The sequence below is a fragment of the Cetorhinus maximus genome, chromosome 1 (genome assembly GCF_964194155.1).
Source record: "Cetorhinus maximus chromosome 1, sCetMax3.hap1.1, whole genome shotgun sequence".
Taxonomy (NCBI): Eukaryota; Metazoa; Chordata; class Chondrichthyes; order Lamniformes; family Cetorhinidae; genus Cetorhinus; species Cetorhinus maximus.
In genome coordinates, this window is record NC_135879.1 from 64,652,712 (window position 1) to 64,680,272 (window position 27,561).

The 27,561-nt window shown below is 39.8% G+C and overlaps 1 protein-coding gene across 11 annotated transcripts in view; it reads left to right on the forward strand.

Annotated features, from left to right (window-relative positions):
• The window catches only part of arfip1 (ADP-ribosylation factor interacting protein 1 (arfaptin 1)), a 228,441-nt gene that overhangs the window by 61,455 nt on the left and 139,425 nt on the right, over positions 1-27,561 (forward strand). For 9 of the 11 annotated variants that reach the window (XM_078541507.1, XM_078541432.1, XM_078541462.1 and 6 more), the window contains exon 2: positions 10,949-11,058. The exons of the other annotated variants lie outside the window; for them this stretch is intronic. In XM_078541507.1, the coding sequence (XP_078397633.1) occupies positions 10,951-11,058 (108 nt within the window). In that variant the 5' untranslated portion in view covers positions 10,949-10,950. The remainder of the gene's footprint in view (positions 1-10,948; positions 11,059-27,561) is intronic. 11 annotated transcript variants of the gene reach the window in all.

The window sequence follows — 27,561 nt, forward strand, 5'->3', positions numbered from 1 at the left end:
CCTCCTGAGGAAGGATCTACTTGCCTTTGAGGGAGTGCAACAGAGGTTCACAAGACTGATTGCCAGGGTCTTTGGAATTTTGTGCCTCCCAGAACTGCAGATGTTCAGTCATTAAATATATTGAAGACTGAAGCCAAAAGATTTTTGGGTACCAAGGGAATCGGGCTTATGGGGATACTGTGGGAAGATGGAGTTGAATTAGCAGATCAACCATGATCTTATTGAATGACAGAGCAGGCTCAAAGGGCTGAATGATCAATTCCCTCTATTCCCGGTCTAAACACAGCAGCCAGTTTGCACACAGGAAGATTTCACCAACAGCAACTAGGATGAATGACTATTGAGGTCAGAAATAATAAGAATGCTTTACTAAACTTAACAAGTGGCTCCTGTCATCAAACAACAACTTTCATTTAGAAATAAACATGTAGTGTTGGAAATTCTTATCTGCCACTCTCTGAACATTAATTGAATATGCTGAACTGCCAAACTATCTACATCAATGTGCTTTATCTTTGACTATATATACTTTATTAATGGAATGTATGGCTTATTTTGAAATAAATTAAGAATTATTTTCTTTATGCACTTTAACTTATTATAGAGTGACAATGCAAATTATCAAAACTGCTGCCTTTAAGGTGACCTGTGTCCAGTTAGGTTTCAAAGCTGGTTGGTGGACTCACATTTAGAATTAAGTCCCAGTTTCTTAACTACAAAAAAATACATTCAAAACCATCAGGTGAAGGTTTAAGTAGTTTGAACTTCTTAGCTAACTAATCTCTGGCAAAATTGCCAAACAAAATAAGAACTAACAATTCTATCCAGCCTTTTTTGAAGTTGGTTCAAGACTTGGCAGGATTAATGAAGCTTCACAATATCCTGTTTAAGATGGCACAGCAATATATACTTTTAAATGAGGATTGTATTGTCAAGGTTTTCAAGATTAAAAGTGGTAAACAGCACCATCTTGTGGCTGTTTGTAATATTTTCCCTCTTTTAGGGAAGTTATCTGTATTTGGATTTACTCCCAAGTTTTTTAGATTTAGATTGCTTTCTTGTCTTTTTATATAAAATAATTAAATTAATGTTCCCTTGATCCTTTTATTTAGTTCTTTTGTTTCCTGTGCAACTTGATTCTTATTTTGCACCCTTCTTTCTCCCTTTATTACCTTATAAGTAAAGCAGCTGGTGCAGATCTAGAACTGGGGAGATGTGAGTGAAGCTTGAGGAACTGATCCAAGATATAGTTAAGATCTGGTGAGCAGAAGAAAGGAGCGTCTTCAGTAACAGGAGTTGAAATTGAGATATGAAAGAAAAATAACAATGACAGTTGAGTAACATGGTTGCTAACCAGAGGGGGCAACGTCTTGTTTTTGTATATATCTATTATAAATTCCAGCATTATATTGGTATATGAAAAAGTTACTCAAAAATTAATGATGTTCCATGATATTTTAAGTATGTGGCCCACACTTGCTTTTGACAAGCCTTACTTCCTATTATCATGGAGTTTGCATAACACTTTTTATGCCTACATTTATAAAGTGGAAAGACTATGAATAGTATGTTGGCTCTTTTATTAATGAGGGAGCCTATCTGCAGCTCATGCTGTAATTGCTGGTTCGCTACCGGGTGCTTGAGAAGGTGGTGGTGCAGTAAGGGTGGGCGGTAAATGCTGGCCTGGCCAGCGATGTCCACATCCCATGAACGAATTTTTAAAAAATGATGGGCCAAATGGCCTCTTTCTATCTATGTTGGCTCCCTGCAAGAGCAATTCAGCTCATCCCACTCCCCCACCTTTTCTCCATTGCCTTGCAAATTTTCTCTTTTCAGATGACCTCTTTAAGGTACAACTACAGCTTCTCCAATCTATCCAAGTAACTGAAGTCCCTTATCCTTGGAATCATTCTCATAAATCTTTCTGCACCCTCGCTAATGTCTTCATGTCCTTCCAAAGTGTGGTGCCCAGAATTTGCCCACCATTTTGTCTTTTTACCTTCTCATTTTTGTGCAAGTATGTTTTATATTTTCTTTTTCTTTTTAACTACGTAGCCTTCCATCCTCAGTACACTATTCGGCTCAGTCTCAACACTCTCCCAACCCAGAATGAAGTTGAAAAACCATTAATGAGCTGAAAAATACCAAGGCCTCTGGAGCAGAGAATTCTACCTCCCCCCCCCCCCCCCCAATCCTCTCCACCTAGCATGATTGCACAACCTCATATCCTTTACCTGAGAAAAGAGCGTATGCCAGGGGATCTCAGAGATGTTGTAATTGTGACCTCCTTGGAGAAAGGAGATAAGTCTGATCTGTGGTAATTACAGGATAGCATCCCTGCTGTCTACCACAGAAAAGATTGTTGTGAGGATCCACCTCCCAGTGGCCAAAGAGTTCCTCCCCGAGTCACAGTGTAGAGATCGCCTTCTGAGAGACACTTCACATATGACCTTCACTGTGTGGGGAAGTCCAGGAATAATGCATGGAGCAGCACCAGCTGCTGTACATGACCCTTTTTGACCTTGCAAAAGCCCCTGACACTCTCAATTGTGAGATTGGAGAGTCCTCCTCAAATTCGGCTGCCTTCAGAAATTTATCACCAGCTTCATGACATGCAAACCATTATCCTCACTAATGGGACCATCTCAAACCCTGTTTCAGTGGAGAGTGGGATCAAACAAGGCTGTATCATCACACCAATCCTCGTCTTAATTTTCCTTGTTGCAATTCCGTACCTCACTTCCAGCAAGCACCCCACTTATGAAAATGACCTACAAGACAGATGAAAAATTATTCCACCTTGATCGCTTCCATTCCAAAACCAAGGTCACTGCAAGCCTCGGTTATCAATCTCCAATACGCAGATGACGTGTGTGTATGTGCAGTCATGGACACTGAGCTCCAAGTCATCCTTTACTGAAGCATTTGAGAGGATGGGCCTTACTTTAAACACCAGAAAACAAAAATCTGCTTCCACAGCACAGCATCATCCCCTGTCAATTAAAATCCATGGCAAGGCCCTGGAAAACATGACCCTTATCCATATCTCGGGACCCTCCTCTCAGCGAAAGTGTTCATTGCATACACCGGTGGATTTCATCATATTTGTGCCAGCTCAACCTTTGACTAACTGAGGAAAAGATTATTCGAGGGCCAGGACCTCAAACCCGGGCTAAAGTCATGGTTTACCAGGTGGCAGTGATCCCTACGCTCCTACATACTTTGGAGATTTGGACATTTTATAGCAGGCACCTTAAGGCATTGGAGCAATGCCACTAACGCTGTCTCCGCAAAATCCTTCACGTTTGTTTGGTGGGCTAATGTCAGCATTCTCCCAAGCCAACATTTCCAACATCAAGGCCTGAATCACCCAAAACCAGTTCTGCTGGGGGTGGGGGGTTACATTGTCCTCATGCCTGACACCAAGGTCCCAAAGCAAGTACTCTACCTCAAAATTCATTCCAGCAACAAACTCCCAGGAGGGCAGAGGAAACACCTTAGGGATGCTCTAAAAGAAAGTACCCCTGAAAATATCCATCATCCCTACCAATTCATGGGAATCCCTGGCCTGTGACCACCCAAAATGGAGAAGGAACGTTCAGGAAGGCATTGGGCACGTCGAGAGACTGCAACATGAGCATGCGGAGACCAAGTCCAGGCAGCATAAGGAACGCGCAGCCTCCTAAACAACTCATCTACTTGATCCTTCAAACACCCCTTGCCCCACATGTGGTAGCATCTGCGGATCACTCATCAGACTCATTAGCCATCTTAGAACACACTGAGGCAGATTGGAAGCGCTATCCTCAATCCCGTAGGATTGCCAAAGAAGAAGATGGTCTTCCTATAGCTCTCCAGCCCTCCCATGGCACCCAGCTTCTGTCCAGGCCCTTTGCTCAGCCCTCCACTGCACTAGGTCATCTCGTGACCATATATGATGCTGCAATCCCTGTGTTTCCCCACCTCCTGCATGTTTTATTGCTGCCTGCCATTCTATCTTGACCCAGCCCTGTTCTCTCAGACCCATTCATAATTTAAAATTTTATTACACTGGCATTGTTTCATCCCAGCCTTGACCTCTTCCGTTTCTTTGAGTCAATGACTGGGAGACTAGGGGATGGGGAAGAGAGTGGAGAGAAATGGGGAGACTTGAGAACAGAGGAAATCATGGGAGAGATATTGGAGACATGAGCGAGGATATAGATGGGGAGTATAGATGAAAAATAGGTTAGGGATTGATTACAGAGATTGTGGGGAGAGAGATTAGACAGAGAAAGAGCCGAGAGGAAAAGAGCATTATCGATGTGAATGAGATTGGCGATTGAGGAGAGACAAATGGATACGAGATTGCAGATATGGATTGAATTTAAAAAAGATGAAAGAGTGCTCAATATCAAAAGGCAAGATCACAAGGACAGAGATCAGAGGCAATGATCAGGGAGAGGATAACAGATGGGGTGGGGGGGGATAGAATGAGTGCTAGAGGACAGAATACGGAATGAGAGAGAGAAATTCTTGCCAGAGGTGAAATCCTAATATCAGAAAAATATTGTGATGTTTTTGGTTTTGGATGTTCTCTTTTTCTATTTTAGTCATGCTGGAATTTAATTTGTTCCCTTTAAGTAGCAAAGCCTTTTGGATTTATTTTATTTTTAATCATTTATGGATTAGATTTGTGTGCTCATCAAAGTGAGTCCTATTGTGTCAAATTACATTTTAATGAATGAAACACTCAAATATTTAAATTTTGTGCATTTGAAAACTTTGGTTCTGATTAGTCCATACAATCCTGCATATTATAAACGAGAGCACAAAGTAAATGAAGTAAACTGGGGAAAAATGTAGGTACTGAAATAAATGACTCTTCCAACATTCACACTGTTAGAAAACCCATGAAAGTGGTGTGAAAAAATATTTCATCAGTTCCAGTTCCTTTACTCGTTCATGGCATGTGGGCGTCGCTGGCTAATCCAGCATTTATTGCCCATCCCTAATTGCCCTTGAGAAGGTGGTGGTGAGCCGCTGCCTTGAACCACTGCAGTCCATGTGGTGTAGGTACATCCACAGTGCTGTTAGGGAGGGAGCTCCAGGATTTTGACCCAGCGACAGTGAAGGAACGACGATATATTTCCTAGTCAGGTTGGTGAATGGCTTGGAGAGGAGCTTCTAGATGGCAGTATTCCCACCTGTCTGCTGCTCTTGTTCTTCTAGATGGCAATGGTTGTGGGTTTGGAAGGTGCTGTCTAAGTATAGTCTGAAATGAGTATATTTCAAATTCAAAAGTTGCACAGCAGGAGCTGTGTCCGAACAGTGTCCCACAAAATGTTGTCAGTTAACTAATGTAATAGAAATAAAATGTCCATTTCCTGATCCTTATGTAGAGAAAGGTGCTTGATGCCCTTTAATATAAGCCTCCTGTGGGAGGAATGCAGTGAAGATAGAGAATATCAATATTGTAATGCATTCACTAAGGTGGATATGAACTGTGTGTGTTTGGGGGCGATAGACTAGAGCTGAATGGTGATAATGCACTCCGGGGTCTTTAGGAACAAAATTATTTAGTTATGTGAAAAAAAAATGTTTTTTTTACTGGCTGCAGAAAGATTGTGTGCCAGCCTGTTAACTGGCTGAAACTGTGTGTCATTATTTATTTCTTTCTTCAGGTGTTTTGTTTTCCTATATGTTGCTTAGGATAGCCCAGCATGTTGGAATCCAGACACCTGTATTACAAAATTATAAACCCACAGGTTCATGTTTTGCATCCTGCATATTTTGGGTTAATGTGTAGTGGAATGCAGCTCTCCACAGAGAGGAGGGAAAAAAGAAGAAAAATCAGCCTTGGCCATTCCATGTAGATGGTTGCTTCAGGGTACTTAGTTGTCCATTCTTCTGACCGAGAAGGGGAGGCCTCTGAATGGTATGGTCTGGGCTGCACTCCAAGCAAAAACTGGATATGTTGCTCACACTTCTGGGTGACAAGCGTTGTAGCCCTCACTTGATTTTTTTAAATATCTCAATTTCGTGCCAGTTGGAGTTGTTGCAGTAGGGACTATCCAACATTAAACTGTTTCAAATTCTAGTAACCTCTACACTTATTGCATGGCAAAATGAAACATCAATTACATTAGATTGTAATGACCTTAATTATATCTAAACATAATGAAATTAATTGCCATGCTTTCTCCATTTTAAAAGTATGCATCCCACTTTCTTCCATGGTGATGATTGTGGCAATTATCAGGTTAGTTGCATAGTTAAACATGGTTGTGTTTATGTTAAACCATTAGAGATCTCATTGAAAAGGATTATCACCTATTTTTTTCCAGTATGATATGATTCTGAAATCGTTTTAATGCACCTGCTCACATTGATATTTGCAACTACTTTGTTCACAACTTACACATGAACCCCGTGCAGTGCCTGAACTAAATATATACACACCTTTAATTTTTGGTAATTGCTATATCTGCGGTTGAATTCCTTACATCCAGGGTAATCTTTAGGAGAGTGAGCCAGCTGATAACTCCACAGATCCTGTTGATGTCATTCATTTTTGGTTGAGCAGAAATATATCCTTGCTCAAGCCAGATATCCTCCTGAGATAGATAAACTCCACCAATAGGAGGAAGCTTGAAGGTAAATGCAAATTCATAGTCACTGTTGGAGCTGCTGAACTATATTTAGACTGCCATTTAATCTCTCTGGTTCATAAAATATTTTTTAATACCTCTATTAACTACCATAATATTCTGAAACAAAAACAAAAATAGTTGGAAAAACTCAGCAGGTCTGACAGCATCTGTGGAGAGGAAGACAGTTAAAGTTTTGAGTCCGTATGACTCTTCAGAACTGAAGAGAAATGGAAATGAGGTGAAATATAAGCTGTTTAAGGGGGGTGGGACAGGTAGAGCTGGATAGAGGGCCAGTGATAGGTGGAGGCAAAGGAGAGATTGCCAAAGATGTCATAGACAGAAGGACAAAGGGGTGTTGATAGTGGTGATATTAGCTAAATGATGTGCTAATGGTGACATTAAGGGTAGAAAGCAGGATGAGCAAGTGACAGATGGCCCTAGTGCACTGCCTGAGAGCAGATTCAATCAAAGCATTTAAAAGGGAATTAGACTGTTATCTAAAAAGGAAGAATGTGCAGGGTTATGGGGAGAAGGCAGGATAATGGCACTAAGTGAATTGCTCATTTGAAGAGCCGTTGCAGAAACGATGGGCTGAGGGCCGCCTTTTGCGCTATAACGTTTCTGTGTAATACACTCCCAATGTAATCTGCACCTGGACCTTCATGGATGAGAAGTTGGTGTATAATGTGCACCAAGACTTTTGCAATGCTGCAGTCAAAGTTACTCTTTGTTGATAAAGTAGTGACAAACTGACAAAGCTAAAAGGTTTGATGCCAAATTAACATAGAACAATTTTGCATCTATATAAAGAGACAGCAAAAAAGGTAAAACATTGCAGTTTACTTTGCTTATTTTTTAAGTCTAAATTGTCCCCCGTTCTGTCTTTCTCACACTCTATATTTTTATTTCTCTCTTTTTAAAGTAGTATTCCTGGCGGAATGCCCATTGTCAAAGTGGCCAATCCAACTGTGTGTATGGCAAAAAGAAATGCATTAAAGTTTTTTATTTTGCTCATCCCCACAATTAAATACAGTGCAGCAATAATGTAGAATTATGCTAGATTGAAATATGAGTACCTGGTATGTAAAATTAGAGCCATTACCCAGAAGGTCTATTCCCAACTTAGTTTGCTGAGTGGCCAGCACTCACGTGTTTAAGATTGATCGAACATGGCATGTGATATGCATAAAGAGGAATTCTTCATATTAGTTATTAATATGGCAGAGTAAACTGACCATTTAAGCAGCAGATGCAACAAAAGTTGGAATGCGTGGCTCGACTTTGGAGTGTGTGTTTATACCGTTGGGCAACCAGAAGAAGCCAGACCTTTGACTCATTGCCCAATGAATCAAAGAAGCCTGGGATGTTGCTATGGCACAGCCAATGGTGAATGCTGAATTGTTCAAACTCCAAAGGGAAACTTGAAACAACTGCCACAACTTGTTTTGCGATTTGCATAAATTTTGAGATGCGTGCTCTGAATTCAGTAGTAATAAGACCACCAAGTCTTATAGGCTTTTACAAAACTAGATTAAACATTTATCAATAGAAGAAATGACTTTAAATATATATATAGATCTACAAATTACTACTATGATCATATTTAAATCCCCTAATCATTCTAACTCCCAGTTACACTCTCGTTAAGGCAACAGTAAGCCACACAGATTTTCAAAGACCCAGGCAAAGAAACATGATACCCTGAGCAAGTTGACTTCCAAGTGATGACTGTGAAAAGGAGATTGCTCAGTCTTGAGGCTCTGGCAGGACAGCTCTGGACCTACTGAATTGATGACATAAAACAGCGCGGGGCATTGTGAGCCCAAAGCGCTCTTTAACTTCAGAAAATACTTTTAGTAGCGAGTTCCAAGTGGCTCCAGCAGAAGCTGGCAAGTGTAACTCAGTCACTGAAGGAAAAACCAGGAGGGCACGTGGCTGAGTTGGAAAAGTGAGCAGCAGCTTCAAACTGCTCCTGACTGCCTGTTGTACCACCTTCTTACCCCAGCTAGTGACTCTGCTTCACAGGCACTGGCAACTAGATCAAAAGGGGAAGGGAAGAGGGGCTGGGTGAGTGAGTGAGCGAGCGTGTGAGGGGTGTTGATAAGAGGGGCTACTGAGTGAGTGAATGGGAGAGGGGGTTTGGAAGAGGGCTGCTGAGGATTTTGGGATGAGGGACTACTAAGTGAGTGAGTGATGGGGGGGAAGGGGTTTGGGAAGGATGGTGGCTGAGTGAGTGGGGGAGGGGCATGTGTGCAGGGGTGGGAGGAGGAAAGAGGAGCTTCATTGAGTCTTCTTTCAACTGGGAACATGGACAGCTTAGTTGAAACCTACATGGGTACATAAAATAACATTTTTACAAAGTACTTTTAAAAACTCAAATTTTCATATATGATATATGAATTTTAATTATAAACTGAATTTTACTATGCTTAATTTTGTTTTTGCTGGCAGCTGGGGCTGCAAATTTTCAAATGTTAAAATGGGGTCACATTGGAAAATAGTTTGGGAAGCAGTGCTCAGCGACAATGCTGAAGTGGATGAAGACGATATCTACGGTGATACCTTTTATGGTGACGATTATGGGAGAGATTGCGATGCAGTAGGGGAGTTGTGGGAATTATTTGGGGCCAGCAAACAACATTTCAAGGTTTGTATACATGTAAATACATCAAAATAAAAGTAAAAACTCTTAAAGCTTACCAGTAGCTAATTGATTATTGCTTTCAAAAATTAAGTTTACAAATGTTGGAAGAAACATTTTGATTTCTTACCATGCATGATATGCAGCTGAAATTCCAGATACATTTTTTCCTAAAAATGTATTATATTCATAAAATTACAGTATTTTTATTTTTGTGGGATGTGAGCATTGCTGGCAAGGCCAGCATTTGTTGCTCATCCCTTTGAGAAGCTGATACTGAGCTGCCACCCTGAACCGCCATGGTCCACCTGGTGTAGGTACACCTACAGTGCAGTTAGGGAGGAAGTTCTAGGATTTTAACCCAGCGACATTGAAGAAATGGTGATTATAGTTCTAAGTCAGGATGATGTGACTCGAAGGGAACTTGCAGGTGGTGGTGTCTGCTGCCCTTGTCCTTCTAAGTGGTAGAGGTAGCAGGTTTGGAAGGTGCTGTTGAAGGAACTTTGGTGAATTGCTTCGGCGCATCTTGTAGATGGTACACACTGCAGCCACAGTGCGTTGGTGGTGGAGGAATTGAGTATTGAAGGTGATGGATTGCATACTGATCAAGCCGGCTGCCTTGTCCTGGATGGTGTCAAGCTTCTTGAATGTTGTTGGAGTTGCACTCATCCAGGCAAGTGGAGAGTATTCCATCACACTCCTGATTTGTGCCTCGTAGATGGTGGACAGGCTTTGGGGAGTCAGGAGGTGAGTTACCACAAAATTCCCAGCCCACATATAGCTGGTTCAGTTAAGTTTCTGATCAGTGGTAGCTCCAAGATGTTGATGATGGGGGATTCAGTGATGGTGATGCCATTGAATGTCCAGGGGAGTTGATTAGATTCTCTCTTGGTGGAGATGGTCATTGCCTGTCAATTGTGTGGTGCAAATCTAACATCAAATAGCGTAAACAATGTATTCTTCATATAACACGAAGACAGAAAATGCTGGAAGTACTCAGTAGGTCTGGTACTGATGAAAGTTCATTAACCTGAAACGTAACTGTTTCTCTCTCCACAGATGCTGTCAGACCTATTGCATATTTCCAGCATTTTTTGTTTTAATTTTAGATTGCCCGATCCACATTATTTTGCTTTTGTATTAATGTATTCTTCATAACTGTGCTGTGAGTATGTCACTTTGTGAAAACACATGCATTTGCATTTCCTATGGAGGGGTGGTGAAGTAATTGTTAATCTAGAAATAATGTGTTGCTTACACTGGAACTGCTTATGTTCGAAAACAGGCACAGGATTGGCCACTGCTGGTGCAATCATGACTCCCAACTAATGGTTGGCTGTGAACAGTGGGTTGTGAGGTGGGGAGGGTAGGGTGGCAGGGCAGGGTGGTGGTTGATACCTGGCAATAAATTGAGCTTAAAGAATCATAAATCTCAAACTAAGTCAACCGGACTTTCAATAATAACATAAAAATATACATGAATCTATATACAATTTGTGGGTGGTGCCATTAGTTGTCTAGACAAGTTCTTGCTGCAAACATTAGTTAAGATATTTTCCTTTCAACTTACATTTAATCCTTTGCAGTTTTAAATGTAGGTTCTTCGATATGTTCCTTTGTTGATGTTATTTGAAAGTACACCATGCACTTGGCCAATGCTTTTTTTTGTTTTCAGGAATGTCTGAAAGCGCCATGTCTGCTGCTGGTGAGGCTCCAAGTCTGGCTGTAGATTCCCATACAGCTGCAGCTGAAATGCATGCACAGGATTCTGAGTCCGACTCTGAGGTTATTATCAAATTATATATTTTATAAAATCAGCCAACCATTATCTGATTAAAAGGATTTTTAAAAAAAATTACAGCTACTGGAGCTAAAAGTGCCTAACATCAGTGGGTATCAGAGAGCTTTATAAGTAGGCAAGATTTTGCCTTTTTTATCAATTATATTCTAAACTGTCACATCCTTTGCACAAGCCAAAGTGCTTCACAGCCATTGAATTAGTTATAAAGTGTTATCGCTGTTGTTTTGTAGGCAGACACAGCAGCCAATGTATACACAACAAATTAACTAAGTGACCAGATAATCTCTTGCTAAGGTCAGTTGAGGACACAGGGAAAAACTCACTGTTCTTCATTGAATCGGGCGTGAGGATATTTTACATGCCCTTGAATGGATAGTTGGAATCTAAGTTTAACATTTCATCCAAAAGACAGCACTTCTGACAATGCAGCACTTCCTCATACTGGAGCTTCTATATAAATTATTTACTTAACCTTGAATGGGGTATAAACACACAACTTTTCTGATTCTGATGCCTTTACTAGCAACAAAACCAAGCTAATACTTAAATGAGTTAGTGCAGTCTGTAACAGCAATGAAGCAATTTTATTTGGTGTGGCTCAGTAGCTGTTCTTTATATGTAGTGCATAAACAGTCTGAAAAAGTAACTAAACTTATCTTGATGTAGTTTTACAGATTCTGTTCTCTGCTATATGATTTAGGTTAAAGTTACCTCTTTATTGCATTACAAATACAGGAAGCCAGAGAAAAAACAAAATGCTGGAAATAAGCAGGTCAGTCAACATTAGAAAATACAGGTCATTTATTTTGGAAAAAGACCTTTCCTCAGAATAGTTTTGAAAAATGGTCTTTCCCTGAAGCATTAACTTCTTTCTTGAGCTTCTGATTAATCTTCTGTATTTCCACCATTTTCTGACTTTACTGTATTTGAAAGTGTATTGAACACATATGTTGAATTTTCATACTGTGTTTGTGCTTTTTGTTGTAAAGACTCTGCTTTATTATCAGGCCCACAAGTAAATACTTGTGGATAACTAATGCATTGTATAATAATGCATTTGAGAGAGAGGCTATAGATAGAACTATATACATAAATTACTGGGTGTTTTGCACAGAATAATGGCCTGGACTTTGTGGTCAGTGACATAAGGGTTAAAGAAGCGTGTAGTTAGGTTAAAAGTTCTCTGAATTTATTACACATGTTACGGACAGATTGGAGTGCTTTTTTCAGTGAGAATCAAATCTGCATTTCTGAAGGCAGTGACTTATAACTGTGTAACTGGTTGATATAAGAAGAAGCCTTATACAGTGCAAGATGGATAGTGGTGACTGATTCTGTTAACCAAACTAACAATTTGGTACTCCCAAAACATTCACTATTGCTTTTATTGTTGTTATGTTTTGAAATGCGATCTTGCCTAAAATTTTAGTATGTTAATTGCAAAGTACAGGCACAGTTCACTGCCTGAGTTTATCTGGCAAGTAATTCTATCGTCCGGACGAAGAATTGTCCCAATTGTGATCTGTGCTGAGTTACTCGATTTTAGCTGAACCAGTGATAGAGCTGGCTTCAGAGTTGCTGGGACCTTATTAACATTTACTGATTAACATTTCTGTTCCTGCTAGCTCTTCAGTGACCCTTGCTGGGGCTGCATGAGTCAGTGTGGATGTCGAATGAGGGCAGGATTGATTTCTGCCGTGTTTCCATCCATGACACATAGCCTGCCATGTTCATTGTCGAGGATAACACATAATAGCCACTTGCGCAAGTTACTTGTGAAACTATACAACGAATCAATGCTTTTGAGATTCCATGACACATTCCACTGATCGAAAATGGTTTTATTCCATTCCTGAAATTCATCCCCTCTCCACAAAGCATTTACGCTTTTGATACCTAATTGAAATAAATTCCTTCGCTCCGATGGTCAGAACTATATATTGTTCTGCTGAAGGGTCATGAGGACTCGAAACGTCAACTCTTTTCTTCTCCGCCGATGCTGCCAGACCTGCTGAGTTTTTCCAGGTAATTCTGTTTTTGTTTTGGATTTCCAGCATCCGCAGTAGTTTTTTGTTTTTATATTGTGGGATTTGGTTGCAGTTCTATATATGACCAGAAGAGGGAAGGAAAGCTCCATACTAAAATGGAAGTTTGTGCAGTGTTTCTACTTCTGAAAAGGGGCAAGCGTGGAAGTAAAATTATAACTAAAGGCTTGCATTCCAGATTCCCCTCTGTTTAGAGATTTATGAAAGATTTATGAAAGAGCTGGAAAAGAGTGTCATTAGTTGTACAGAAGTAGCACATTATCTAAAAAAAGGTTTTGCATTTTTGGAAATAATGTAACCAACTGTATATATGCACAATGCCTTTTAATGACCCTTGAGTCATTTGAAGCTAGTGTATTTATCATTCCAATGGTAACTATTTTAACTAGACTTCCAAAAAAACTTGAGACATCACACTTGCACCATAACGAGCTTTTCAAATTAAAATGCATGTTTTGAGTGGCGACATTGTGGCCCTCCACAGACATTAGTGGTTTATCCTGTGGAATACACTTACGCTGGTGACTAGCAATAAACTACAGTTTTAGAATGTTTGCAGCAGCATGTGTATAATGATTTCTAGCTGAGATTATGTGGCTAAGAAAAGCTGCTATTTGTCACGATTGTAATTTTAGGTGTTATTACCCAGACGAGGTATACTGTCATCAAATATGACGTGCAATATAGCACATGGCTCTGAGAGATTGCAGCAACTGCAGAGTTGTGCAGGATTTAGTCTATTTCTTATGGATACTTTTCACCATGAAATTGTCCACCAGACTTTCGCCACACTAAAGGCATTTTCCTGCCATAGATCCTGGGTTAACTTACTGTCCTGAAATTGTGAATTTGATTCCAAACTGATGTGATGACAAGCTTGTTGCATTGCTAACTAAAAAGGGTCCAAAATAAATTTACTTGGACCATTTCACTCCAATTTCTAGCGGACGCAAGTGAATCTAGCCCAAATTGGAACAGAGAAAAGGGAGTTGCAGAATGGATAGGTAGCTGGCTACAAGAAAGTAGGGATAAATGGCAGCTGTTCAGAATGGCAGAAGGTAGAAAATGGCTCCCATAAGAATCAATGCTGAGATTGCTGTTCACAATTTATGGTAACGATTTAAATTTTGGAATCAACACAATATCTAGATTGGTGGACAACACCAAGTTGGGATGGGAGGGCATTATCAATACTGAGGATGACACAAACAGGTTTCAAGAAGAAATTAATAAACTTGCAAAATGGGGCTAGAATTACAATGCAGAAAAATGAGGTATTACACTTTGGTTAGAAAATTAAGGAGGTCACATATTACTTGGAAAATACAAATCTAAATGGAGTAGAGGGGTAAAGGGACCTGGGAGTATATATACCCTCAGGTCATTCTGCTCCAGCACCCCCTTTAGAATTATATCCTTTATATTGTCTCTCCTAGTTCTTCCTAACAAATTGTATCACTTCACACTTCTCTGCATTAAATTTCATCTGCCACACCGTTCCACTGGCCTGTCCATGTCTCCTTATAGTCTATTGCTATCCTCCTCACTGTTTCAGTCCTTCCAAATTGTGTCATCTGCACACAGTGACAAAGGTTAGTAATGCCTTCTTACAGGAAAAAATCTAAAACAAGCACTCGGGTTTATTTTTAGTGGGATTAAAAAATAGAGCAGGCATTAGGCTGACTGTGCTTAAGAGTTGATAACTCACCAGGACTAGATCAGATGCATCTGAGGATATGGAGGGAATTAAGGGTGGAAATTGCGGAGGTACTGCCCATGATCTTCCAATCCTCCTTAGATACGGGGTGGTGCCAGAAGACTGGGGAATTGGAAATGTTAAACCCTTGTTTTAAAAACAGGGTCTCAGGATAAACCCAGCAACTACAGGCTAGGCAGTTTAACCTTGGTGATAGGAAAGCTTTTGGAAACGATAACCTGGGACAAAATTAATAGCCACTTGGAGAAATGTGAGCTAATTAAGGAAAACCACAGATTTGTTTAGGGCAAACCTTGTTTAACTAAATTGCTGTAGTTTTTTGACGAGGATAATGTGATTGATGTGTTTTACGTGGGCTTCCAAAAAGCAATTGATGAAGTGCCACTTAACAGGCTCATCAGCAAAGGGACGGTGGCAACATGGATACGAAGTTGGCTGAGCGACAAGAATCCGAGAATAGTAGTTATCAGTTGTTTTGTGGCGTGGGGAAAGGTATATAATGGGGTTTCCATCGGGTCAGTTTTGAAACCGCTGCTTTTCTTGATCATATCAATGAACTAAATTTCAAAATTTGAAGAAAAAATTTAAGAGAATCGTTCCAGGGATGAGGGACTTCTCTGATAGATTGGTAGAAGCTGGAGTTGTTTTCCTTAGAGAAGGTTGAGAGAAGATTTGATAGAGGTGTTAAAAATCATGAGGAATCTAGATACAGTAGATAAGGAGAAACTGTTCCCATCGGCAGAAGGGTTGACAACCAGGTGATTGGCAGAAGGCCCAAAGGTGACAAAAGGAAAAACAAATGGGTATCGAGTGGTTAGGATCTGAAATGCACTGCCTGAGACTGTGGTGGAGGCAAATTCACTCCTCCCTTTCTAAAGGGAATTGGATAATTACCTGAAGAGAGAAAATTTGCAAGGTTACAGGGAAAAGGTGATTGAGTGGACCAAATGAACTGCTCTTTCAGAGAGCTGGCATGGGAGGCTGAATGCCATGATAGGCTGAGTGGTTGTTTTCTCTGCTGTAACCATTCTATGATTCTGAGAGAAGTTATGTTAAACTTGTATCAAACTTTGGAGTACGCTGTAGATTTGGTCACCATATTATGAAAAAAGATAGAAGCACTGGAGGGGGTGCAAAACGATTTACTAGGGCGTAACAGAAATAAGAGGTTATGCTTATTGTGAAAGGATGAACAGAGAAGGTTGAGGATGACCTTTTAGAGGTCTTTAAAATTATGAAAGATTTTGATAAAGTAGACACAAAGGGTGTTTTTTCCTTGGTGGGAAAGAATAAAACTAGAGGCCATCAATGCAAGATAGTCACCAAGAAATCTGATAGAAAATTCAGAAGAAACTTTTTTACTCAGAGTAATAAGAATGTGGAACTTTACAGGGTGTATTTAAGGCGAATAGTATAGATGCATAGAAAGGCAGACTGGATAAGCATGTGATGGAGAAAGGATTAGAGGGTTATGCTGATAGTTAGATGAGGAAAGATGTAACTCCCACGTTCAGGAAATGATATGTTCAGATCACGGTATTACTCACATCAACTCCAAGGATATGCTGTTTTAAACGAAGAGGTCTATTGTAACTGCCTTATTCTGTTGCTAAGGTGAATTTCCTTCCTTTTTAAGGTCACAACGTCAACTGTTGAGTATTCAGAGCCTTGGAACTTGGAGTTTAATTGCTCAGTTAGTATACTAAAATTTGAATATGCTGATCAGTTTCAGGCGATAGCACAAAAATATGCTGTATTTTAATATTGTTTGCATCTATAACAAAGAGAGTGATGTTTGTGCATGCTGACGCACTGCAAATGAAGTGATGTAATGATATTTCTAATGTTTATGTAGGAACATAGGAATTCTGGACAAGGAAAGATAACCACTCCTATAGTTTGTCTTCTACCATTCTGGTTGACAACATTATGCAACAATAATGAGGTTGCTTGCTAATCATAGCAATTGATCCTGTCCGTAACAACACTTTTGATTTTCAGTTACTGTTGTAATATAGGAAGTGTTTTAGCCAATTTGTGTAGGGTAAGGTTCCACAAGCAGCAATGTGATAAAGATGAGATTTTATGTTTAAGGATGTTGATTGATGGATAAATATTTGCCAGGACACTGGTGATAATTCCCTTGCTCTTCAAAATAATACATTTTACGTTCACCTGAGAGCTGACAGAGCATTGGTTTAATGTTTTATCTGAAAGATGGCACCTCAGACATTGCAACACTCGCTCAGTGCTGCACAGGAGTGTTCACTTCGATTTGTATTCTTTAGTCTCAAATAGGACTTTAACCCACAACCTTTTGACTGGGAAGCAAGAGTGCTATCAATTGAGGTACATCGGAGACTTGACACACTGACACTAGTCAGAACATGAGAAAAACCACAGTAATGAAGAGTTTTGGGAACCATAGATCCAATGTCATTTTTCCTCCCAAGCACACTACACTTACCACATATCATGTTTCAAATTACTCATATTGCTATTTATAGAATATTTTTTGTGAATTTTTTTCCCTATTCTTTCATTTCCCTAATTGCCCTTGAACTGAATGGCTTGATAGGCCATTTCAGAGGGCAGTTAAGGGTCAACCACATTGCTTGTAGGTCTGGAGTCACATGTAGGCCAGACCAGGTTAGGAGGGCAGACTTCCTTCCCTAAACGACATTATTGAACCAGATGGTTCAATTATTATCGCTATTACTGAGACTAGCTTTATATTCCAGATTTATTTAATTTAAATTCTACTGGCTGCCGTGGTGAGATTTGAACCCATGCCGCCAGAGGGTTAACCTGGCCCTCTGGATTACTTAGTCCAGTGACATTACTGCTATGCCACCATCTCCCCTGCATTTGCGTGAATCAATACTATCTGCTTCACCATCTCCCTAGGGAGCCTGTTCTATAGGTTGGCCACTTGCTCAATGAAATATTACCCTGCAGATTAACTTTTGAATTTACTCCTCAAGCGTCAGTCATGTCCGCTGCATTGTTCTGGACAAGGTGAAATAGCTGGTCATGGTCTCCGTTATCTGGTCCCTTATAAAATTCTAAAAGCTGCAGTTGTATCACCTGCCCCTCCTTTCCATTGAGGACATGCCCACTTTACATAATCGCTCCTCATAATCTGGCCCCTTCATTGCCTCTGTCATTCTGGTTGCCGCTTGCTTTTGATAGCTGCAATAATCCTTTTGTACTTTGACGATCAGAACTATGCTGTCACACCAATGATTTATAAAGTGGGAGTATTACCTCACTATTTTGGCAAAATGCTGACCATTTAAACCGGCATGCACTTTGTCCAACATGTAATATGCAATGTTAGAGTGCTACAGGATGGGAATGGTTGGTGCATGTTGAAACTTTGTGTCATTTCTGCTCTTATTCTGTTTCAGCGTGTGTATTTCAGACTACTGTACATGAGAGAGCTCCCCATGATCATCTTCACTGGTTCTGAGAACCAGTTAGGTTTTGATTGCATGCATATGATGATCAGCAGAAAACCTTAGTACAAATATCTTTAGTTACTGGCACTTACTTCGCATCTTCTGAGAAGCAGCAGAAAATCATAACACCACATCTTGCTTTAGGTTTTAAGTGCCAATGACTTTTTTCAACAATAACTGAATAAATAAATAATTAATAGCAACATAATGCATATATTTACAGTAGAGGTTAGTGTCAGCTAACTGCTTTTAAAAAGTTCACTATGTATGCTGCACTGTATATATTATTGCTTTTATATGTTTATGCAATTGTTTCAATTGTAGAATTTTACTAGCCTGACCTGTTCTCTTTAAAGTTCCAAAGATTTGAACAGCCCAAGCTAAATAAATGCCCTTGAAACAGTTATTGGAGCTTTGTGCTTTAAATAATTGCAATCTAAATTCAAAATGCTCTGCCAGTCATACATGAAACTGAAAAAAATGAGCAGTTGTGCAGAAGTGGCCATTTGGCCTGTTGTGCCTGTGTTATTTCTTTGGTCGAGCTGTCTGATTAGCTGCATTTCCCTGCTCTTTCTGAGAGCCCTGTAAATATCTTTACAATTCAAGTATTTATCCAGTTTCCATTTGAAAAATAATATTGAATCTGCTTCCACCACCCTTTAAAGGAGTGCATTCCAGATCACAGCAACTCAATGTGTAAAACAAAATGTTTCCTCGTGTCACCTCCGGGTTTTTTTTGCTAATCACTTAAAATCTCTGTGCTTTGGTTGCTGACCCTTGTGCCTTTGGAAATAGTTTCTCATTTTCCCTATCAGAAGCAATCATGATTTTGAACATTTCTACTAAATATCTCTTTAACCTTGTCTTCTCCTAGCTGAATAACCCCAGCTTCTTCAGTCTCTGCACATAACTGAAGTCCCTCATATGTGGTACCATTCTGGTAAATGTCTTCTACATTTTCTTTTGGGCCTTGACATTCTTCCAAAGGTGTTATTTTAAAGTTTTAGCATAACTTTCCTTGCTTTGTGTTCAATCCCTATTAATAAAGCCATATGCTTTTTAATCAGCCTTCTTAACTAATTCTGCCACCTTCAAAGATTTGTTTATGTACCACAGGTGTCTCTGCTCTAGCACCAAATTTAGTTTATTTTGCCTTTATTCATTATTCCAACCAAAATTTATCACTTCACAGTTTTGGGCCAAATTTTGTTTGCCATGTGTCTGCCAATTTCACTGGTTTGTCTGTCTTCTCCTGAAGTCTGTTAGTATCCTCCTCTTTTACAATACATTTCCAAGTTTTGTTTCACCTGCAAACTTTGAAACTATGTCCTGTTTATCCCAGGACAGATATATCAAAAAGAGCAACGTCCCTAATATTGTTCCTTGGGGATCATCAGTGTATACCTCCTTCCAGTGTAAAAATCGATCTCCCTGCTTTCCATCTCAGCCAATTTCCTATCATGCAGATCGGAAATGGGCTTTAATTTTGCTAAGTCTGTTGTGTGGTACTTTGTCAAAAGCCTTTTGAAAATCTATTTGCATACCATCAGTTGTATGACCCTCATCTCTCTCTTACTTCATCAAATAACTCAATCAAGTTAGTCAAAGATGATTTTCCATTAACAAATTTATGCTTACTTTCAGTTATTAGCTCAGACTCTTTGAAATACAATTTAATTTTGTCCTGGAATATTATCTCTTGCAAAGTTTCCCCATGTTGGGCAGACTGACCTGCCGTTGCCAGCTTTTTCTCCCCCTCTCTGTTTTGTTTTGAACAGTGGTGTAACATTTGCAGTCCCTCATCCTCTGGTGTCAACCCTAGATCTAAGGAAGATTGTGGCCGGAGCCCCTGCAGTTTTACGCACTTAATTCCCTTAGTAACCAAGTATGCATCCCGTCCCAACCAGATGACTATTCCACGAAAGGACTGCTGACCCTTTAAGTATTGTCTCTTTACCTAATTTTATCCTATCCAATGTGGTAACTGTTGTCTCCTTTACAGAGACAATGGCAGCATTCTCTTTTCTAGTGAAGACAGAAGCAAAGCACTCATTTAGAACCTTAACTATGACCTCTGCCTCAAGAGATCATCCCCTTTGTGGTGCCTAATCAGCTCACCCTTCCTTTAAATACTCTATTACTGTTTATATGTTTATAAAGTCTTTTGCATTCTCTCTTATGTTCGCTGCTAATCTATTCTCATGCTCTCTCTTTGCATTCCAGTTATTCCCATTTTTAGTTCTGGTCTGTAATTTTTGTATTCAGCTTAGTTCTCTACTGTATTATGAACCATATGTTTGTTTATAAGCCTCCTTCCTTATTTTAACCTCTATTTCTTTAGTCTTCCAGGAAGCGATAGCTTTGGATGCCCTTCCCTCCCCCTTGTGGGAATGTGTCTATTCTGTACCTGAATTATCACCTCTTTGAAGACCTCCCATTGTTCAATTACCACTTGTCTACTATTTTTTGATTCCAATCCACCTGGGCTAGATCCCTTTTCAACTTCCTGAAGTTAACACTCCTCCTGTTAACTATTATTATGCTCGACCATTTGTATTTTAATTCTGTCTTGGTTCCTCTCTTGAGCTTCAAGACTAACAATAGCCATCACAACACTGTTGAGAAAGGTTGTCAAATGATTCCAGATGCAAATAGATTTTTTAAACTGCTTATATATTATTGTTCATGTTATGATCCCATGGAGACAAGTAACTTTTTAAAAGAAACTTGAACTTCCAGTTAATAGCTGAACAGATGACACAAGATTTCATGTTTTCAGATGTTTATTAACTAAACACTATTTTTGTAGGCAACTTCTACTTTAAACTACAGAACAGAACTTTTAAGATGACCAAAAGAACCCACCATGAGGCATACATTACACTGTCCTTTAAGTAAACACTGAGTTCTCCCAAAATTGGCCCAAACTGATTCTTAATTCCCAAGGTTTACTTCCAATCTTTTTCCTTTCCTAGCCTGGAACCTTTTAACTCCAGAACTGATTTTTGCGGTGCAAGTTTACCTGGAGACTCCTCCCTCTAGTCAAAGATAGGCAAACCTTACAGCCTCGATTTAACTCCCCACGAATTTGGCCTTTCCAATCCAACTGTGAACTCCCATCCACTTTCCTGTGCAGTGAACCACAACATCTTGGTGCCATTAGCTGTTTTCCCTTTCCTGGACCCTGGCAGACAAATTGCGCCTGTGTGTTTTCAGGGACATCTTAGAAACCCTTTCCCTCTCAGAGAATGTCCATGGCAATGTGAATCACCTGGGCCTTGTATCCAGGTAGAAATGCTGATTTGCTATTCTTGCGAGTCCAACTCTCTTGCATCTTGAATCTAAATAGACAGTTTAAAGCACAACTGTTTACATCCCCATGTTCTCAACATTTCTGGGACTTTAGGGACTCAGTCAACCCCCTTCATTTTGCCTTAAATTAAAGACACCGTCCCAAAACATAGCCTTTATAAAACTTATAACTGTAACATTACTGAACTAAAGCAACACTACCAATCTAAAACTAGACAAAATACTTCATTTCTTTACAGCCCTGACCTATACTTCTGTACTCTACCTGAAATGGGCAAACATGTTCAGATCATGACAAAAGAAAAATTAAACTCCAAATGCCCTGAACCTTTGTTTACTTAATGGTCTGGATTTTCTCTCAGTGGCAAGAAGGAAAGCATTTTTCCATTCACCTCAGATACAACTCCCTACAGACTCTTCATGAGCTTGGGCTTGTCAGCACAAACATCTATTAACCCAGTGTCACCTTGAAGCCTCGAGGAAAGAAAATTGTAAGATTTAGTGTGCGGTGACAATTTTTGAGGATCAAATACTATTATTTGTGCTATAGTCTTTTGCAATATATCCAAACTTATTTGTTTGTATAAAATCTAAATGAGGGATTTATGGTGTATACCTATTGCCTTCTGCATCTCTTGTAAGAATGCATAAAACCATTAAATATACTTGGCTGAGATATAGCAAGCCAGCAGAATTGGCCTTCACTAAAACTACAAGTACTATCAGCGATGGTGGTGTGTTGAGCAGCAATGACCAGGACCCATGTGCCATTGAAGCCATTTCCCCCTTTGCAGCCAGTGAGACATAAGGTCTTCCTTTATCTGTTCAGGGTATTTTGACCACCAACCTGTCAAAATTGTGAGGACCCCAAGGTCCCCACATTAAACAAAGTCATGAGCAGGCTTCTACCATAGTCGACTCAGTAAATCAGGCTCTGGATTGTGCTCCAAAGATTTAGATGTCCAAATCCTGCAATTGCTTCATGATGATATGACTGCAACTGTCTTGAGTTGGAGATCTGAAACAGACACCTTCAAAATCAGGACTGGGGTCAAGCAAGGCTTGCTCACAATCTACCTGACAGTGGCTATTCATCTCAAAGATCAACTGCCCTCTGGTATCAGCATTAAATACCATCCAGATGGAAAATTCTTTAACCTCAGTCATCTCCAAATCTAAACTGACCACCATAGACATACATGATCTAAAATTTTCCAGTTTGCAGGTAACTGCAGTTTTGTCTGCACCAGATTTGCAAGCCACTCTTGATCTCTTCAATTCCACATACAAGAAACTTGGCCTGTCCTTGAATGTTGCCAAAACAAAACTCATATTAACCCACGCCTGGTCAGTCAAATAGTCCACCTCCCATATATGTTGAAGGAGAGACTCTGGAATGTGTGAAGTACTTTCCATGCCTTGGCAGCCTCCTCTCTGAAAAGGCCACCATTGTTGAGGAGTTCCAACACCACATCAGCCCTGCCAGCTCAGTCTTCTACAAACTATGGCAGCGAGTGTTTGACAACAAGGACCTCTGCAAGTCAACAAAAGCCCTAGTGTACAGGGCAGTTGTTGTCACCATATTCCTGCTGCAGTGAGACCCTGGACTACATCAGCGACACATAAGAGCGTTAGAGAAAACCCATCAGCAATGCCACTGGTGAATCCTTTGGATTCAGTGAGAGGACTGTCGAATAAACGCTAGTGCCCTTATTGAAGCCAACTCCACTAGCATTACAGCAAAACCCCTGTAGAATCAACTTTGATGACTGGACACTGCATCTCCCCTGCCACTCCAGTTTTCTCAACTCTCAAAAGGCCAAAGTTCAAGGGAGAACAAGAAAGCGCGTCAAAGACTTTTTGAAGCTCTCCTGAAGCGGAGCTGAATTGACATTGGTAGCGAGCTCTCCCAGTCATCAATCAGTCAAAATGGTGTCAATTCATCCATCAAGCTGCATCACGCTTTGAGTCACAAAATCTTAAGGATGTAGCAGAATAACGGCAGAGAAGGAAAAAAAAGGAAGCAAATCCTGATTCTGGATCCCACTACCTCATGTGACATCCTGCCCCATGTGCCCAAAAGATCTGTGGGTCAAGAATTGGTTTGTTCAGTCACATGAAGATCCATGGCAGAAACTCTCAACCGAGTGGATGTAATCTTCAAATCGAGGGGCAGTTGACAGCAACCACTACCAGAGAATGGGTACCCACCCCCTCCCTAATCTCCAACCAGCAATAACTGAAAGGTACACTTTTTTAAAAAAAAACGTGTAAATAATGAAGTGGGAGTTTAGCAGAGCAACTTGAGCTAGCGATTTGTATTCCAACTCAGCTGGTCAACATTAACACTGCAAACACAACACAATACATGCCTCTTCAGCTGATGATTAATTTTGCTCTAAAGAGGTTTCATTTAGAATACCCACCAGTAACATGCAAAATGAAATGGAGCATAGAAAATTAGCATAATCATGGGAGAATATCCCTCTGTAAAATGGGTGCTGTGAAATAGTGAACTCATTTCACTAATGTTTGAATACTCTTACAAAATGTGAACCACATATGAAAAATATGTATGATTTTAATATCGCTACCGCACAAAAAGAAACCTTCCTCCATTTGTGAAATGTTACAACTCACATTTTCAAACTGTTTTTACGCAGGGTCCCTAAACTTCCCCATATTTATCCCACCCCACCTCTCTTGAAGATGCAGATTCTTGCCACTGCATAGCACCTGTCCTCCAGTAAGACCGAGAGAGAGAGGAGAGAGACAGACAGACAGACAAACAGAGAACGGAGGAAAGGATGAACTTGCATTTATATGATGACAAGTTACAAAGTTGTAACTCGAGGATTAGAATGTTTCCACTGATCCAAGGTTGACACTTTGCCAGATTCTCTTAACAGATGCTGCCTGACCGACTGAGTGCTTCCAACATTTTTTGTTTTTGTTCCCCACACCAATACTTCCTTAAAGGGGTCACTGGACAGTAATCAAAACTGTAAACCCTGGATGAACCCTCCACTTCGTATTCCAGATCAGGAAGTGGTTAGGCCATTGCAACATCTTAATTGCAGTCCTGGCTGCACTGTGAAACGAAACCTGAAATTTTCTTATCTACATAGTTTAATTCACTAGCTTTAGGCTTTGTTAATTATGTCACAAAGAAGCTCCAAAGCTTTCCTTACTGCGTTCTTCAGCTTGTAAAGAAAGGCAGAATTGCACTATATAGTATCGTTCACAATTACACCCAAAGCACTTTGCTGCTAATGGAATAGTTTGAAGTGTACTCACTGTTGTAATCTAGGAAAATGGTAACCAATTTGCACACAGCAAGCACCCACAAACAGCAATGACCAGAAAATCTATTTTTCCGATGTTAATAAATTTTGGCTAGGACAGCAGGGATAATTCATTTGTTGTTCTTCAAACTAGTGCCATGGGATCTTTCACGTCTGCCTGAAAGAGTAGACAGCACCTTGGTTTATTTAATAGCTCATTGAAAAAATGGCACCACTGACAATGCAGCGCTCCTGTGGAGTGTCAGCCTAGATTTTTGTGCTCATATCACAGAGTGAGACTTGAACTCACAACCTTCAGACACAGAGGCAAGAGTCTACCAACTGAGCCACAGCCGACACTAAATTTGAAAACTGCAAACACCGTCATTGAAAAAGGAATCGTACCATCACAAACTGATTCTCTTAAACCATTGCAAAGAATATTACTTTGGCACTTTTCAGGTAATCCTTTTCCCTTGTAGCATCAGAGTACTGTTAACTGAAGAGAATGGTTCTATTTATGAACTTGAATATGTGGGGAATGGAATAATCTGTCTGTCCGTCCGTCCGCCCATCCGTCCACCCATCCACACGTCCGTCCACACATCCACACATCCATCCATCCATCCATCCATCCACACACCCACACACACACGCACTTAAAAAAAAGTCAAACTCTGCGGAAGTTGGAAATCTGAAATAAACAGCAAGTGTTGGAAATACTCAGCAGGTCTGGCAGCATCTGTGAAAAAATAAACAGCGTTCAGATCTATGACTTTTCTTCGAAACAGGAAAAGTTTCCACGTGTAAGAGATTTAAGTAAGCACTGTACACTTTAACTTACATGATTAACGTAAAGGTTGTTTATACATTGTTGGCAATTCAGTTCTTTTACGTCAGTCTCAACCACTGACAAACATTTAAATTAGGGACTGAAGTGAAAGGGGATAACTTGAATCAATTATTAGGAAGAGATCATTTGGATAAAGCTAGGACAAAAAGAAGTGAACTAAGCTGTTTCTACAGAGATGTCAGCAGGACAAGAAATACAATGGGTGAATTAGAAGTGATGGTAAATAACAAGTTAATAGATATCAGAGTCACTAAACCTGGCTAGATGATGATCAGTGGGAACAATTTGCAGGATCACATGCACTCCCCAAACAATAGAGAAGGAAACAAAGTGGAGTGGCACTGTTAATCAAAGGAGATTCCGCACTGCTAAGAAAAAAAGCTGGGAAAAGGCTCAGTCTCTTTGGGTGGGCCTGGAAGGTAGAAAAGAGAATGAGTTAGTGGTGCAAGTTATATTACAAGCTGCCATAAAAGTAAAACTGAGCTAGATGCACTGCTGTGTAAAGTAATAAAGATTTTACTCTTCCTGACTAGTGCAAAATCACAAGTAAAATTGTACAAAACAAAATCATTAAAAAATGCTAGGTAAATCAGAATCCATTCTCTTAATGAAAACATTTTAATTTAAGCGCTGTAGCAGTTTTTCAGGAAGTTCTGACTGCACGCAAAGAAAACACCCTTTACAGTATATGCTGAAGAATGACTGCAAATAATGTTTGACGCTGCTGAATAATAGTTCACTGCAAAATTACATTTAAAATTGACAACATATACTAAAATCTCACATTGTAGTGGGTTATTGGAAATGTAGACAGCAACATACACCCTTCTAGTGATTTAAGTTTTAGCAACGCAAGGTTTTCTTTTTAAACATTGTCTGTTTACATTGGTTGGTATCATGTTTCTGTCTCTTCCTCTATTACTTTAGGTTTTATTATTAAAGTCTTTTAACATTAAGTTTACTAACCCAAATCTGTGGCATTTCAGTTGTATTTATTATAGGATACAATCTGTATGCATGAAAGAGCTTTTTGAAGTATGTCAAGATGCTGTACTTTAATAACAGTGAAAAACACCAGGGGGAAGATATCACTGGATTTACTCCTAATGGAGGAGGAAGCAATTAAACCAAGTTGAAGTAGAGGAACATTTGGGGTTTGTGTTTATAAAGTTTTAGTTTTATGGTCACAATGTAAACAGAACAGGCAACAAAAACTATTAAGAAATCTGATATCAGGAGAGCAGACTTTCAGGTGATGAATTATTGCATTAACAGAATAAGAAGGGAAGAGACATTTAAATAGAAAGATGTGTAAAGAAAATGGGATTGGTATGGGGAGATCTTTTTCTTACATTTCGAAAGCAGTTTATCCAAACCAAGATGAGCACAAGAGTAAGACCAGCATAAGAGGAAGAGAAGTCATCGACATTACACAAGATGATTACAGATGAGGAAAGCCATTCAGCCCATCTTCAAACGTCCATTCAGAATGACCATAAACAACAACGATTGCCCATTCTAGCATCCAATTGTTCCTCAAAAGATTCCAACGATTCCATCTGCATTGCACTGTCTGGGAGCCCATTCCATATGTTGATCAGTCTTCCTGATACCAGTCCTAAATTTGCTTTTATCCAGTTTAAACCTATGACTCCTTGTCTAGCCTTGTAATTTAATTTGAAGTAATGTCAGATTCATCTCTTCCATACCATTTACAATCTTGTACATCTCTAAGATTACCTTTCAGATGTCTTTTATCAAGGCTTGAAGAGCCTGTGTTTCTCCAGTCTTTTTTCATAATTGAGACATCCAAGA